Genomic DNA, 14,507 nt, shown 5'->3' with positions numbered 1-14,507 from the left:
TAAAATGTTTAAGGGATTACATTACTGGGGCCATTATGCCAGGCAGGAGGGATGGCCTGGGGTTTTGCATTTTGCTTCATATACCTATTTAAAATTTACTGTGGGTGGGTAAATTGCTTCTGTCAGCTTCCCAGTGGCATTTAAGGCTCCTGGGGAAAAAAAGAAGAGGAACTGGGGTGTCCCTGACAAGGGCTACCGGCCTCCGTGCAGTGGGGTCTGCACTCAGCTGCTTTACCCTGCAGCTCCCACCTACTCTGCAAGCGGGCGTGGAAAGCTCGGGGGTGGGCAGCGGAGTCTGCTCAGCTGGAGTCTAGCACCAGCCCTGACAGCCAGGCATTGGCACTGAACATTCCTGAAGGGCTCAGGTTCTCCAGTGAGAAAGCCTGCTTCTGCTCCTTCCTGCCCACCAACTCCTTGGCCCCACGAGTAGCTGCTGTTTAAAAAAAACACCCACAGGCTCACATTTTAGTTTCAGCATTTACTTCCCCTACACCACATTCTTGGAACCGTCTTCGTTGAAGCTCAACAGGAAACAGCAATGATGGAGAAGTTGCCGGCTTTGCTGTGGAGACCTAGCTGCTGGAGCTGTCTGGGAAGAATCCGTGCCTCCGGGGACCAGGGAGATGCTGTGAGTGTGGGCAGCAGGAGGGCAGCCAGCTGGCCTGCCGCCAGCCCAACAGCTTCTGGAGCAGGTGCCCAGGTTGCTGCCGAAGTCCTTCACATGGGCGGGGGCAGAGCTTGCACCTCCTCCAGGCACTCGTCGTAGGCCTCCTGGTATTCCTCGTGGGGCTTGACCATTATCACGCAGGTGGGGCGCTTGGAGCCAGCGGCTGCACCCAGGTCCTGTAGAGAAGGAAAGAGAAAGGCTGTTTGGAAAAAAAGCCACATAACCTGTGTACCAGGGAGTCTCATAGTGATGACCCACCAGCCTAATCCAGCCCACAGACGTGCTGCCCATCAACATTAAAAACATTTTGAATTGGTTGCCATCATTTAAACTCAGCAAATGTTCGAGCTGTGGTCCAGCAACACTGGGCTATATTCCCACCCAGCAACTGTGAAAGGGCTCCAGCCCAGCAGGGGCTGTCCCCTTAGGCAGGGCCTGTGCTTGCCAGGTCCCTGCCATCCCCCACTCCCTGGACCCCAGACCTATGGCCCCTGCTATGTAAGGATAAGGACAGTGGCAGGTCCCCAGAACACCCCCTCTGGACACTGCACCCACCTAATAGGACCAACACATCCAAGTACACCTTCTGTTTCATTCCCACTGTCCATGGAGAAGGGGATTCCCATTTCACAAGCGCAGAGAGGAAACTTATCTGCAGTCCCACATCTAGGAAGCAGCAGAGCCAAGAATCCATCCGGGCCTGTCTCAACTCCAAAGCTTGTGCTCTTTCCCACAGTGGCCTGCTGCCACACACCCAACCCCAGACCCCCTCCTCCTGCACTGACCAAGATCGAGGGGCTCACATGCTCTTTACCGTCTTAGAGGGGATATAGACGTAGGGCAGATTCCGGTCTTCACACATAACTGGGAGATGACAGTATACCTCAATGGGTAATGTGTCTCCTGCCAAAACCATGATCCTGAAATGGGAGAAACCACTGTCATTTCGAGCTTGCTCATCCCCTCTTTCAGTTGTGAGTGCCTTACCACTAAGGATGGGCCTTGAGGGCACAGAGATGGGTACGATGGCCGCTGACCTCAAGGAGCCTAATTATTAATGTTTGTCTCCCAAACTCTAGAAGTGTGTGCAGATTTGTTTGGTGAGTGCATTCCTCTGGGAAGGTGATCTCTATTGCTTGGCAATAAGTAAATGTCACCAAGTGTGCCAAATAGTATTGTGCTGGGACAGATAAGGTATGGGAGGGATGCCAATGAATAAGAGCTCAGCTCTCCTGGACAATCAAAAGAGTAATCAGGAGGTGACACCTGAATGGAAAGCTGAAATGAACATCTGCCAGGCAGCCCATGGAGGGGCTGAGGCAGGGAAAAACCTTTAAGGTTGAGAGAATCAGAATGGCACCAGATACACAGGGGCTGGCTGTGGGGAGCCAGGGATGGCTTTGGAATCCAGGATGGGGATGGGGATGGGGCAGACAAGAAGGCTAAAGAGATTAGCAGGGCCATACCCAAGGGCCCTGAGTGTAAGGCTCAGTCCCTAGAGTGACAGGGAACCAAAAAAAGCTTGCCAGAGAACCCTCAGTTAGGGCTCCTAGTTGGTAAAGTGTCGGGGTTCTGGGGCAAGGGCCTCTGAACTCCTGAAGACACAGAGGAAGAGTCTGTTCCGCAGGGGAGTGAGAGGAAAACACAAGGAAAGAGCTCTCGGTTCAAAGCACTGCATGCACACCCCTAGTTTTCCTTTTGTCTTGTAGGCTCTCGTCCTCTGCAGGCTCTTCTTCCTCTGAGTAGTCTTTAAGTGCTGGTGTTCCCACAGCTTGGTCCTTGGCTACCCTGTCAGCACTCAGCTGACATCCCATATGGGTTATGACCCATCCATAACCACGGCTTCAAGTGCCATCTATGTGTTGACAACCCCCAAATCTATTCTCTCCAGCCAGACCCTCTCCCAGGCCGCAAAACCAAATAGCCACGGGCCTGTCTGACAGTTCTCTGGGCAAAGGGGTGATGTGTTTAAAAGGCACCTCAAAAACTTGTCTAAAACCAAATTCGCGATCTTCCCATACAAATCTGGCCCCCTCCACTGTTCACTGTCTCATGAGTGGGCCCTCTGTCCGTTTGCCTGGCATCCATACATCCTCTATCCACGTCCGAAAATCCTCTCATCTGTCAACTTTAATTCTCTCCATCTCTGCCATCACCATCGAAATCAAAATTGCCCTCACCTCTTCTACACCGCAGCAGCCTCCTATCTCAATTTCCCCATCTCTTCTTCCACCTCTGATCCTTTCCAAAGTTTCCAGAAAAATCTTAAGGTGTAAACATAATTATGTCACTCCCTGGCTTTAGCCTTCTGGCGTCCAAAGCTCTTGAGTACAAAAATTAAACTTACCACAGCTTACGAAGCCCCATGAGACAGTTTAACACTTCTGCACACCACAACCTTCTCCTGCCCCGGGATCCACTTTCTTCTCACAGAATGCCCTGCGTCCCGCCAAACACACACACCAATTCCTGTATCTTCAGACCTCAGCTACTCCACCTAGGTCAGACTCCTCAATGAGCATCAAATCCCCACAAGCATTACGTATCTCTTGAGCACCTACAATGTACCAGACACTTCTGGAAATAAAGCAGTCAGTCAGGCTTTATCTTGTTCTTAAAGAACTTACTGTCTAGCTTGAGTGGGAGATACAGGGAATAAATATGCAAGTAAGTTTCAGATTCTGATAAATGCCAGAAAAGAGAGATGTAGGTTAATGAAGTCATCCTCACTGCACCCTGTCCTTTTCTTTCTACAACTTGTAATTTTGTGTGTAGTTGATTAATGTCATTGTCTCCGCATAGCACAGTGCCTGAAAAAGAGTAGACACTCAGTAAATAGTCGCTGAATGAATGAAGCTGGGATCTGCCCTAAGTGAGTAGGCTTATACGATTCGCTTCCCTTGGAATTCACTTTCCCCGTGGTGTCCCTTTGAGCTCGAGTAAGTATGTATCGGCATCTGTACTGAAGAGAATTTACCGACTAATTATCTTCTGCATATGAGGCTGTCAGAGCACTCTTACCGACTACCTTACTAAGTAGCAGGGATACTTTGGGACCGTTTTGAAAAGCAAAATCCGGCGGGAGGGGGTTCTTACCCTTTTTCGCCTTTGTTGATAAATTTCTGAACCTCCTTCACCCCGCGCCGAATCTGCTTCTGTTTCACGGCTGCCACGACAGGAGAGTCAGTCTGGGGGGCCTTGACCCACCACCCGAGTCCCGGCCCGGCCCGGCCCACCCAGGTCCGCCGCACCTTTCTTGATGCATTTGTAGAGCTTCCGCGTGAGGCGGCGAGAAGCCAGGGGCTGGGCAATGGGGTTCAGATTCACCAGCAGCTCATGGTAAGTGCGCTCCCCGCTGCACGCGTCCGCCTGAGCCTCCCGCCCATCCGAATCTGCCTTCATTTTGGTCATCACAGCGACCGTGGGGGCAATCGAGCACCTCAGTTGCGAACCCACGCGGAGCTTCAGGAATCACTTCCGGGTCATGCCCCTCTGCGGAAAGCCGGCGGTACACCACAGCCAATTAGGAACCCGGGTCTCTGACTCAGACCAATCGTTGAAGCTCAACTCCTTAAATACAGCGGGTGGGGGCGGAGTCTAGGCCGTAGGGGCGGGATCACTCCCATAACTGAGGCGGGGCAAGGCCGAGCGGATTAGGGTCTGAGTCGGAGGGAGTCTGAGGCGAGGGGCGGGGCCCGGAGAAGGCGGGACCCGGGGAAGGCGGGGGCCTGGGGAAGGCAGGCCTGGAAAAGGCGGGGGCTGGGGAAGGCGGGGCCTGTACAAGGCGGAGCCCCGAGGGAGGCGGGGCCCGGAGACGGTGGGGAGGGACTAGGACACCCACTTGGGCTCCTCTGAGAGTCCGGCTTCTCCCTTCCCGGCGGCGGGAGGAGGAGGAGCGTGTACCTGCGGGGACGTGACCACGTCTAAGGGGACGGAATCCTTGCCTAAAATGCGGCGTGGAAGAATGGGAGTCTGCTCCGTGCGATTCCAAATCTCCTTCGAATCCGATCCTCAGATGCGCCGCACGGAGCCTGGTCAGGTCCCGAGCCCGCAGCTGGTCCCGCCCGAGGGGTGCACCCTAGTTGCCAAGGTTAAGATAGAGTCTGACACCAGCACTTCTCCCACTCTGCTTTCTCTTTCCTGGCGAGGGGTGGCCCCGCTCACTGAGCGCTCGGTCTGGACCGCTCTTCCCCGTAGAACGGGGCTCGCTCCCACCCTTCCCACTCAGGTATTTCCCGCGGGAGAGGTTCTCCCGAGCACCGTGTCTGAGACTGCAGTCCAGCCGACCCCCCACCGGCAACCATAACCCTGTTTCCCCTGGTTCCTACCGCCACCTGGCACCGCACACACGGCACACATCGCAGAAACAGCTGGCGGTTGCTGAGCTTCGGGAAGGCAGCGTGAACGCTGGGGACCGGCGCTGGGTCTGAGACTTGGAGGTGTGGCGGGGGAGAGCTCTGAGTAGGCGCCCCGTTTGCAGTTGTCTGTAGAGGATTAGTGGACGGTGACGCTGGGGAGGCCAGCAGGCCTGGGTTGCGGTGGACTTGTACCTCTGACTTATTTCTTGTACCTTGTCTTGGAACATTGGATGAATATTAATTTGATCATTGCTATAAGTTAATTGCCTTTGATTTTGCGGTGGTAGGCCTGCCATTTTTGTGGTGGTGGAACAGGCCAGAAAGTGGAACTTCAGAAGTCTGCAGCTGGCCTTGCCAGCACAGGGTGGTTAAGCCAACTGAAAACCTAACCTTTAAACCCTGTAACCAAGTGCAGTCCTTACACAAAAAAAGTAGTAGTTTTTTTTTAAATTTCGTATTTTAATAAAGAAAATTAGGATACAATTCATGCTAACCTTAGACCCCAAATAATTTCACAAATGGAAAAATACATCAGTTGAACACTGAGAATATGTTACATAAGAAACAAAAAATAATTTGAAAATAAACAAAGGTTGTATGCACAGTGTAACCCCAAATTAACCTTTTAAATGTTTTCACTTTGGAATCTCTTGAGAAAATATAGTGGCTCCTGAACTTTAGGACTAGGGGTTACTGCCAGCATTGCCTGACTGTCCACTGCATTGCTATACAATTTCTCACCCCAGACCCTCCCCCCGCTGTTCCCTCTTCCTCAGTCCTACAGTAACAGTTCTGGCCCTCCCTGGGGAGACCTCCCCAAGAGGCAAGTGAGAGCAGAGCTCCTCTGAGAACAAGGCTGGCAGGGCTCTGCAGGATGGTTTTCTGCTCCTCTTTCAGCCTTGTGGGGTGGGTAACAACGTGTCAGGGTTGCAAAGGGGAAAGGTGCTCCCAGACGTGTGCACGGGGCATGACGATTTCCGTGGAGAATTTCACCCCTGGGAAACCCAATTGAGGCAAATGTGCTTGACTGGTCTTGGTTATGAAGGCCTCTCAGTTCTCATGTGGAAGAAGGAAGGAATTAACATTTATGCGCCAAGTGTAATGTCTTATCCAGTGCTCTCAAAGAATACCTTTATTATTCATAATTTTACGGAGGCTCATAAAGGGGATTGCTCCATCCCGCTCACACAAAGCTGAATTTGAACCCTGGTCCACTAGTCTCCAATGCTCTGCTCACCTCCTGTGACTTCGTGTTCAACTTTAGCTCAAAGGTTATGAAATGTGGCTGGGTAGTGAAAGTATAGGAATCTTGGCCTGGCCAGGTCACAAGTGTCAGCTTTTTGAGCCATAAAACAATGAAGTACCAAGAACAAATCTATCTTCAGTAAACCCCACAGTGTATTTCTCACACTGGTCTCGGAGATTTGTGCCAGATCCGAGGTGGTTTGTGTGACTTCACTGATTTTGTTTGAATGGCCACTCACACTCACTTGAAGCAGTGTATACTGGGTGAGAATGTAATGGCTAATGGGTCCGGAGATCAGGGTTCTAAATGACAAATGACACTGGGCAATTCATTTAACCTCTCTGGGCTTCAGTGCCTTGTCTATAAAATGTGAAATTTAGACCTAGATGGACTAAGGTCCTATCTTTTAAAAAGTTGGGGAGGATGATGATTTTTTTTTTTAACTGAGATATATGGGAGGAGGGTATAGCTCAGTGGTAGAGCACATGCTTAGCATGCATGAGGTCCTGGGTTCAATCTCCAGAACCTCCATTTAAAAAAAAAAAAGGAAATAAACAAATAAACTTAATTACCTCCCTCCTTCAAAACATTAATAAAATAAAAATGAATAAACTATAAAAACTGTCTAAAAAGTAAATTGAGATATAATTCCTATATATAATTAACCCATTTAAAATATACAGTTCAGTGGTTGTAGTATATTCACCGAGTTGTCCAGCCATCACCACAATCAATTTTAGGACATTTTCATTGCTTCAAAGAGAGCCCCACACCCTTTAGCTGTCACCTCTGTCCCCTCATCCTCCCCGGGCCTAAGTAACCACTAATCTACTTTCTGTCTATAGATGTCCCTGTTCTGGACATTTCACAGAAACGGGATCATTATAGTACACGGCCTCTTGTGTCTGTCTTCTTTCACTTAGCATGTTTTCAAGGTTTGTCCATGTTGTAGCACGCGTCATAGCGCCATTGCTACACAACAGTCCACTCTTTGGATACACCATGTTTTATCCATTCATCAGTTGATGGACTGGGTTGTTTCCACCTTTTGGCTGTTGTGAATAGCGCTGCTTTGAACATTCACGTGTAAGTTTTCATGTGGGCATATGTTTTTTATTCTTCTCTTGGATATATACTTAGAAAAGAATTGCTGGGTCATATGGTAACTTGTTAACTTTTGGGGGAAATACCAGGCTGTCTTGCAAAGTGGCTGCACCATTTTACATTCTTACCAGCAGCATGCAAGCGTTCCAATTTCTCCTCATTCTCATCAATACTTACTGTAATCTGACTTTTTCCTTCTAGTCATCCTAGAGGGTGTGAAGTGGTATCTCATTGTGGGTTTGATTTGCATTTCCCTGATGGTTAATGATGTTGAGCAACTTTTCAGGTGCTTATTGGCTGTTTGTGTACTTTTGTAGAAATGTTTATTTGCCCATTTTAAAATTAAGGATGAGTTTTTAATTGACTTAATTTTTCTTCTTTATGGGGAGAGATAATTAGGTTTATTTATTTACTTATTTTAATGGAAGTACTGGGGATTGAACCCAGGACCTCGTGCATGCTAAGCATGTGCTCTACCACTGAGCTATCCCCTCGCCTTCTTATTTATCAAGCTAGATGCTTTCTCTAGAAGCTGATGTTCAAATAGAAGTTTGCAATTGGTGTCTCCCCAGAAGAGAAGCCTGAGATTTCAGGACAGAGCCTAAGGAGAGAGGGACCATCAGTGGGATTCTGGAAGGTAGAACCTTCCTCAGACACAACTGCTTAGGTGCTTTATGCACCTTACTGCATAAAGCTAACTGCTTAGAAAAGTCAGCTTGGCACTTGAGAAAGTTGGGTTTCTTTAGGGTCAGGATTTTGGCTTTGGAATTTAAAATGTATTATTTGAAAGGTGATAATATTCACATTAAAATTTTTTTTCAGATAGTACATAAGAATATAAAACAAAAAGTTAAACATCCTTCCGCCTCAACCCCTATTCCTCCAGAGACACTTACCATTAAGTTTTATTGTGTATACGTGCAAATATATTTGTTTACATACATTAAATGATATAATACACTGTCTGGCAATTTGTTTCCACTTATCAATATATCTTGGGAAATTTTCCTATTTTCGCCATAGGGATAAATCTCATTCTTTTAATGTGTTGTCATATCACGTTGTAAGCATTTCCGTAATGTAGTTGACCAGCTCCTAGTGATGGACTTTAGTTTTGTTTTTAGTGTTTTTACTATTTTGAATAAATTTGCAATGAATCTTGTGTAGTATCTTTGGTACTTTTGTGAGTCTATCCGGGGAAAAATCTCTAACATTTAGGTTTTGATGGGTGTGGTATGGTCCAATTGTCCTCTAAAGAGGTGCGGTTTACAATGTTCTGATATTGTCTCTACATCGCTTGCGAAGACTGGGTTTTAGCAGCCTTTTATCAGGAGGAGGAGGGGCGGTGATGATCCAGCGGGGAGAAATAGTGTCTGCGTTCATTTACATTTCTTTAGTTCAGAAGGAGGCTAGACGGTTTATATTTTTATAGGTCATTTATGTTTCTTTTTCTGTGAACTCTCTATTCTATCCTTGCCCAGTCTTTCTATAGGGTTGTCTCTTAGTGCTTTAGAAAAGCTTTTTGTATTCAAAGGAAAATTTTCTAGTGCTTTTGTGGTTTCACCGTTTATATGAAAAATTTTGATCATCAGTTTTAATGTGAGTGTGAGGAACAAGGCAGGGCTCCAACTTCGCTTTTTTCCAGGTGGTTCGCCATTGTCCTCAGGCCATTGATTGAATCCTTCCTCTTTCCATCCATTCATTTAAAATGCCTTTGTGTTGTGCTGGACTCTAATATGTGCTTGGATCTCTTTCCAGTCTCTCTGTTCTTTTTCTAGTATGAAGCTGCTTTGAAGGCTCTAGTGTTTGGTTTGTTTGTTTTTTTTAAACTATTTTTAATATCTAATAGGTTTTCTGATGGTGCTGAGGGCTGGGCCCATGTTGCTAGGCACTTTCTCATGTGCGGCCTCGGCCCTGACTCTCCGTCCCTCTCTCCCAGTCAGTGACCTGGGCCAGCCGTAGCGAGTGGCTTTGATTTCTGGCAGGGATAAAATTAGTGGACAGCATGATATTTTAAGAAGTCCAAGGGACCCTAGGGACCACCTCATCCAGGCATTTGACAGATGAGAAGCTGAGGCAGTTTCACGAGGTGCTGTGTGTTCTGGTTGGGCGCTCTGTGTCCAGGCGCCTGCCGTGGGCTGGGGGCTCCAGCTGGTGATGGGAAGAGGGTGGCCATGAGCCCATCGTCAGCCCCGGATCCCCAGTCACAGCCTGAGACAGGCTCTTCTTCCAGCCACCAACACCTACCAAAAGCCCGCACTTTTCCCAGATGGGCTTTTGGTCTGGGGCTGCCTGGAGGGAGGAGGAGGCGGTGGGTGCCAGTGCCGCCCCTGTTTCAGTCTGACTCCCACTCACACAGTCCTGGAGCCTGTGGATGCTGCTCGGGCCAGTTTCCTCTGCAGTCCCCCCGCCTCCCCCCCGCAGCCTCTCCTAGACTGCAGCTCTCACCACCCGCTTCATCTGTTACCCTCTTCCATTGCCTTTGCATGCTTTCAAAAATCAGGGAGATTTCTCCTCTGTTGGAGACGCTCTCATTTTCTTTGCTGTTTTGGTAGATGTTGCTGGAGTGTAGATGTGTGTATGTGTGTGTGTGTATGCGTGCAAAACCTGCCCTGTCTCCAGGATTCCACGCTGCCTCCCACTGCTTCATGGGATTCTTGAGCAATTGCTTGATGGGCACAATTTCTGTTCATGTGCCCAGAAAATCTCTTCCTTTCCTCTTGGCCTCCTGGAATCGACACTGGCATGCATGCCAGACTTCATGTGGTGGAGCTAGCTCTGGTTCTTAAATAGCTGATTCCCAAGCAGCAACATCCTGGGGGATCAGCTGCAGTTTACAGCTAGGGTCAGGCCAGGGGGTGCCAAGGGGGGCATCCAAGGGCTAGAACTTTGAGCAGCTGGAGTTTTTGCTGCCAGCATTTTCTGCAGACTTGGCAAACTGTCAGGAATAGAAGGGACACTGAGGAGGTTTGGGTCTCCACCGTTGCCTTTCAGACTTTGCAGTCATTCCAAAAAAAATGTACTGAGCACCTGGGATGTGTTGAACACCATGCCACACGTTAGAGGGAATGCTGGTGAGCTCGAGAAAGTTCTTGACTCCCCAGAGGCTCCCTATGAACTCCGCTGCTGCATCCCATGATGGGGAAGTATCAGGCGCTCTAAGAGTATTGAACTGGAACCTAGAAAGGGATCTGGGAAAAAGCTGCTTGCTCCTGAGATTTGTGGAATGGGAGAGTGGGGGGAGGGGTGCTGGGAAAGCCTGGAGGTGGGGTGGGGAGAGTCCAAAGCTGAAGACAGCCGGTGGCAGGGCTCACATGATGGCCACTGTCACTGCTTACTGAAGCCACACTCCTGTCGGGGTCCCTCTGTCCCACAACACAGAGAGCTCCAGGAGGGCAGAGTCTGTCTGTGGATCTGGTACCTGGCAGGGAGTCAGTGCTCAGAAAACATTTGAGTGAATGGACTTTACAGAATTTTGCTTAGATCTTGAGGCTACTGGGGAGCAAGAGTTTAACTTGGGGGTTAACCTGGTTAGTTTCATGCTTTTGGAAGAGCATTCAGGCAACTGTGGAAAAACAGGGGGGTGGACAATACGCCTGGGGGGCTTCCTCTGCTGGTGGCTGAAGGGGAATCAGATTTGAACCTGGCACCTGATGCTGGAGGGAGCCACATGCAAGGACCAAAGAGCAGCTGCAAGGAGCTGAGAACCATCCCTGGCCGACAGGAAATGGGGATCCCAGTCCAACAACCACAAGGAACCGAGTCCTGCCAACAGCAGGGATGAACTTGGAGGAGGATCCCAAGGGCCAGATGAGATCACGGCAGTTGGAAAGTTTGATTTTACACTTGTAAGCGCCTATCAGAGAACCCAGCCATGCCATCCCGGACTTGTGACCTGCGGACCTGTGAAAGAATAAAAGGATATTTATTGTTTTAAGACACTAGTGGTCATATGTTACAACAACAGTAGAAAATGAACACACCAATTTCTGGATGCATTCACTGAATTGAAAACACAGGTAGAGTGGCGGGTCAGGAAAGGCTGGCTGAGAAAATAGGCCCAGGAGGGCTTGGCGTGGACAGTGATAGTCCCCACCTCATCAGGTTGTGGAGAGGCTCAGAGACTTAGAAAAAGTGCTGGATCAACGTTGGCCCCTGTGGATGTGGCTGGAGCTGCAGGGAGACCTGAGTCCCAGGTGCAGGTGGAGATCTGGGAGTCTCCGTGGAAGGGCCTCTGCCTCTGAGCCTGTCCCAGAGTCGTTGATTCCACGAAATGTGATGGGATGGAGAAAGCAGGTGACACTGTCACTGCCTGAGCCCGGGGTCTGTCGAGTGGGCTGATTTCAACCCGCTGGCCAGGCTTACGTCTCCTCCTCCTCACACGTAGGCCTACCCCGTGGAGCAGTGAGGAATCACCGGGACTGGGTGTGGCGGCTCTGGCTTATGAACTTTTTATGACTGCTCTGTTGACAGCTGGTTTCTTGCTTTGCCTTTGGAGGGGCCTGGAGTTCACGGTCCTACTCCTAGAATGTGAGAACTCGAAGAATCCTTAGGCCCCACCTAGTCCCCCTCCCCCTCCCCCCCATAACAGAGGGGAAGGAGAGCTTGGAGAGGCAGCGACTCGCCCTGGACCACAGAGCAAACCAGGGACCAGGCTCCCCTCCCTCCCTCAGTCAGCGCTTAGCTGGGAATGGGGAGAGGCAGGATTCGGGGAGCAGCTGGACGTCCCCTTCCCAGTCCTGTGTACCTCCTCCGCAGCCCCCAGTACTGCTGAGGAGGGACGGAAACCTGACCACGCTCAGCTTCTGTCCACACATGGAAAGAGGAATCTATCTTTTTCTTTGTTTAAGAGGGACAGAGAGGAGGGCAGCCAGGCTGGAGTGGAGCAAACTGGGGCAGAAACTGGGTTGGGAGTGTTTGGGGCTTGACTGGGAGACCTTGGCTTCCAGAGTCCGCCCGATGTAGGTGAAGACTCGGCAGAGGTTTTCTGTCAGGAGCCAGACAGTGAATATTCTAGGCTTTGTGGGCTATACAGTGTCTGTTACAGCCATTCAACTCTGCTGTGACACTATGAAAGCCGCTCTGGGCAATATGTAAACAAATGGATGTGGAGTTTCCAATAAAACTTGTGTGTAAAAACAGAGAGCGGGCTAGATTTGGCACATGGGCTGTACTCACTGTAGTTCCTTAATTTGGAAGGTGGTGGTGGTGCCAGTGGCTTCCCCTCTCCTCACCAATCTGTTGTCATCAAATACCATTATTTGGAGTCCAGTTCTGGAAGTTCTTGGATACCTAAATCACTTGCTGGCAACACAGAGCCCTTAAAATATTTTAAAAAATAGAAATATGGTTGTTTTCAGTTTTCAAAAAATTTGAGTAAGTATTATAGTCACATGGTTCAAAATGGTAACAAAAAGTTATACAGTGAACAATGTCCCTCCCACCCATTTCAGTCACCCATTTTACTAACCAGAAGCAACCAATGAGACCCATTTCCTACATTGCCTTCCATAGACAGTCCAGATCTTATCTCTGTAAAAATGCTTTTCCATAGAAATGGTAGTATATTATGCACATATACTGAATAAATAAAAAATAAGTCTGAATCTTATTTTTTACAGTAGGAGATTGTTCCTATTACATTTTTGGTGTTTTTATTAGGATAGCATTAACAAATTCTTTTATCAAGTGTCTGCGAGAGGTTTGGCATTATCATAATGTTGAATCTTCCTGTTTGCTTGGATCTTTTGTGTGCTCAGTATTTCAAATTTTCTTCATTTTTATCTTAAGTGTATTCCTAGGTGTTTTAGGTCTTTCTATCTTCTGATTGTTGTTGGCATATATACAGGTCACGATACTGAATTCTTTTATAGCTTAGAATAGTGTTCTGGTTAATTCTCTTTGGGTTTTCCTCATATATGATAACATTATTTGTGAATGGTGATGGTTTTGCCTACTCTTTTCCTGTTTTTATACCTCTAATTTCTTTCTCTTGTCCAATTACATTGGTTGTACAACCAGAAAAGGTTAAATAATAAATAGAAGAAGACAAGTTTGTGTCATTTCTTGCTTTAATGAAAGTGCTTCTGGAAGCTGACATTTGGGGTGCTTTTATAAATGTTTACCTTATTCTGTTTTACCAAGAATGTTTACTAAAAATATATGTTGAGATTTATCAATTTCCCTGTTAGTATGTGTTGATAAGACTTCTTCCCTCATTTAATCTCTTAATATGGTGCATTATCTTAACAGAGTTCTTAATATTAAACCATCCTTGCCTTTCTGGAATAAGCCTTCTTTGTAAGGTTTAAAATTATTATTAATGTGCTGTTAGGTTGTGTTTGCTTATTCTTCCATCAATACTCACAACTGAGCGCAGACCGGTTTTTTTTAAGTTATTTTTAAAAATTGAAGTATAATTGATGTGCTGTGGTGTGCTTGTATTGGTTGTGTCAAGCCTGATGCCTGAGATGACCTCCAAGTGGGGACATGGAGGAGGCCGTGGGACCTGTGTGTCTGGAGCTCATGGGAAAGGGCCAGACTAGAGAGAGAGAGATTCGTGGGTCATTTGCATACATGGTCTTTTGTGCCAAGAGACTGTATGATATCACCTGGGGGCTGAGTAGGTAGAGATGAAGAAAGGAGGAGGGTTGAATCTTGAGGTGCTTCAACATGTTTGAAATTCAGTCTCTGGGGGGGAAACCAGCAAAAGAAGTGGAAAATTATTTGGCAATAAAAAGGTAGAATGAAGAAGTACCAATACACACTGTAATACGGATGAACATTGAAAAAATTACGCTAAGTGAAAGAGGCCAGACACTAAATGCCATGCGCTATATGATTCCATTTACATAAAACATCCAGAATAGGCAAATCTATGGAGATGCAGAGTAGACTAGTGCTTGTGGGGGCTGGAGGGGGGGATGGGAATGACATAAGGGCAAGGGATTTTTTAGGTGATGCACATAATCTAAACTGAGATTATAATGACCTTGCCCAGCCCTGTGAATATGCCAAAACCATTGAATTGTACACTGTAAGTGGGTGGATTTTATAGTATGTCAATTATATCCCAATAAAAATGTGTGGAGGGAAAAGAAACTTGAGAAGCGGTTAGAATGTGGAAGGAAAA

General features: G+C 47.8%; 1 protein-coding gene across 1 annotated transcript; it reads right to left on the bottom strand.

The window, feature by feature from the left end:
- Positions 1 to 463: 463 nt before the first annotated feature.
- Positions 464 to 4,161, bottom strand: NHP2 (NHP2 ribonucleoprotein). Its single transcript, XM_006175744.3, has 4 exons — positions 3,919 to 4,161; positions 3,764 to 3,833; positions 1,482 to 1,587; positions 464 to 843 (listed from the first exon to the last, which is right to left on the bottom strand). Exons 1-4 carry the CDS (start codon positions 4,076 to 4,078, stop codon positions 718 to 720), a joined length of 462 nt encoding a protein of 153 aa, XP_006175806.1. The 5' UTR covers positions 4,079 to 4,161; the 3' UTR covers positions 464 to 717.
- Between the last annotated feature and the right edge of the window lie 10,346 nt (positions 4,162 to 14,507).

Source organism: Camelus ferus, chromosome 22, assembly GCF_009834535.1.
Source record: "Camelus ferus isolate YT-003-E chromosome 22, BCGSAC_Cfer_1.0, whole genome shotgun sequence".
In the NCBI taxonomy this organism is placed as follows: Eukaryota; Metazoa; Chordata; class Mammalia; order Artiodactyla; family Camelidae; genus Camelus; species Camelus ferus.
This window is presented reverse-complemented; position numbering and strand designations above follow the sequence as displayed.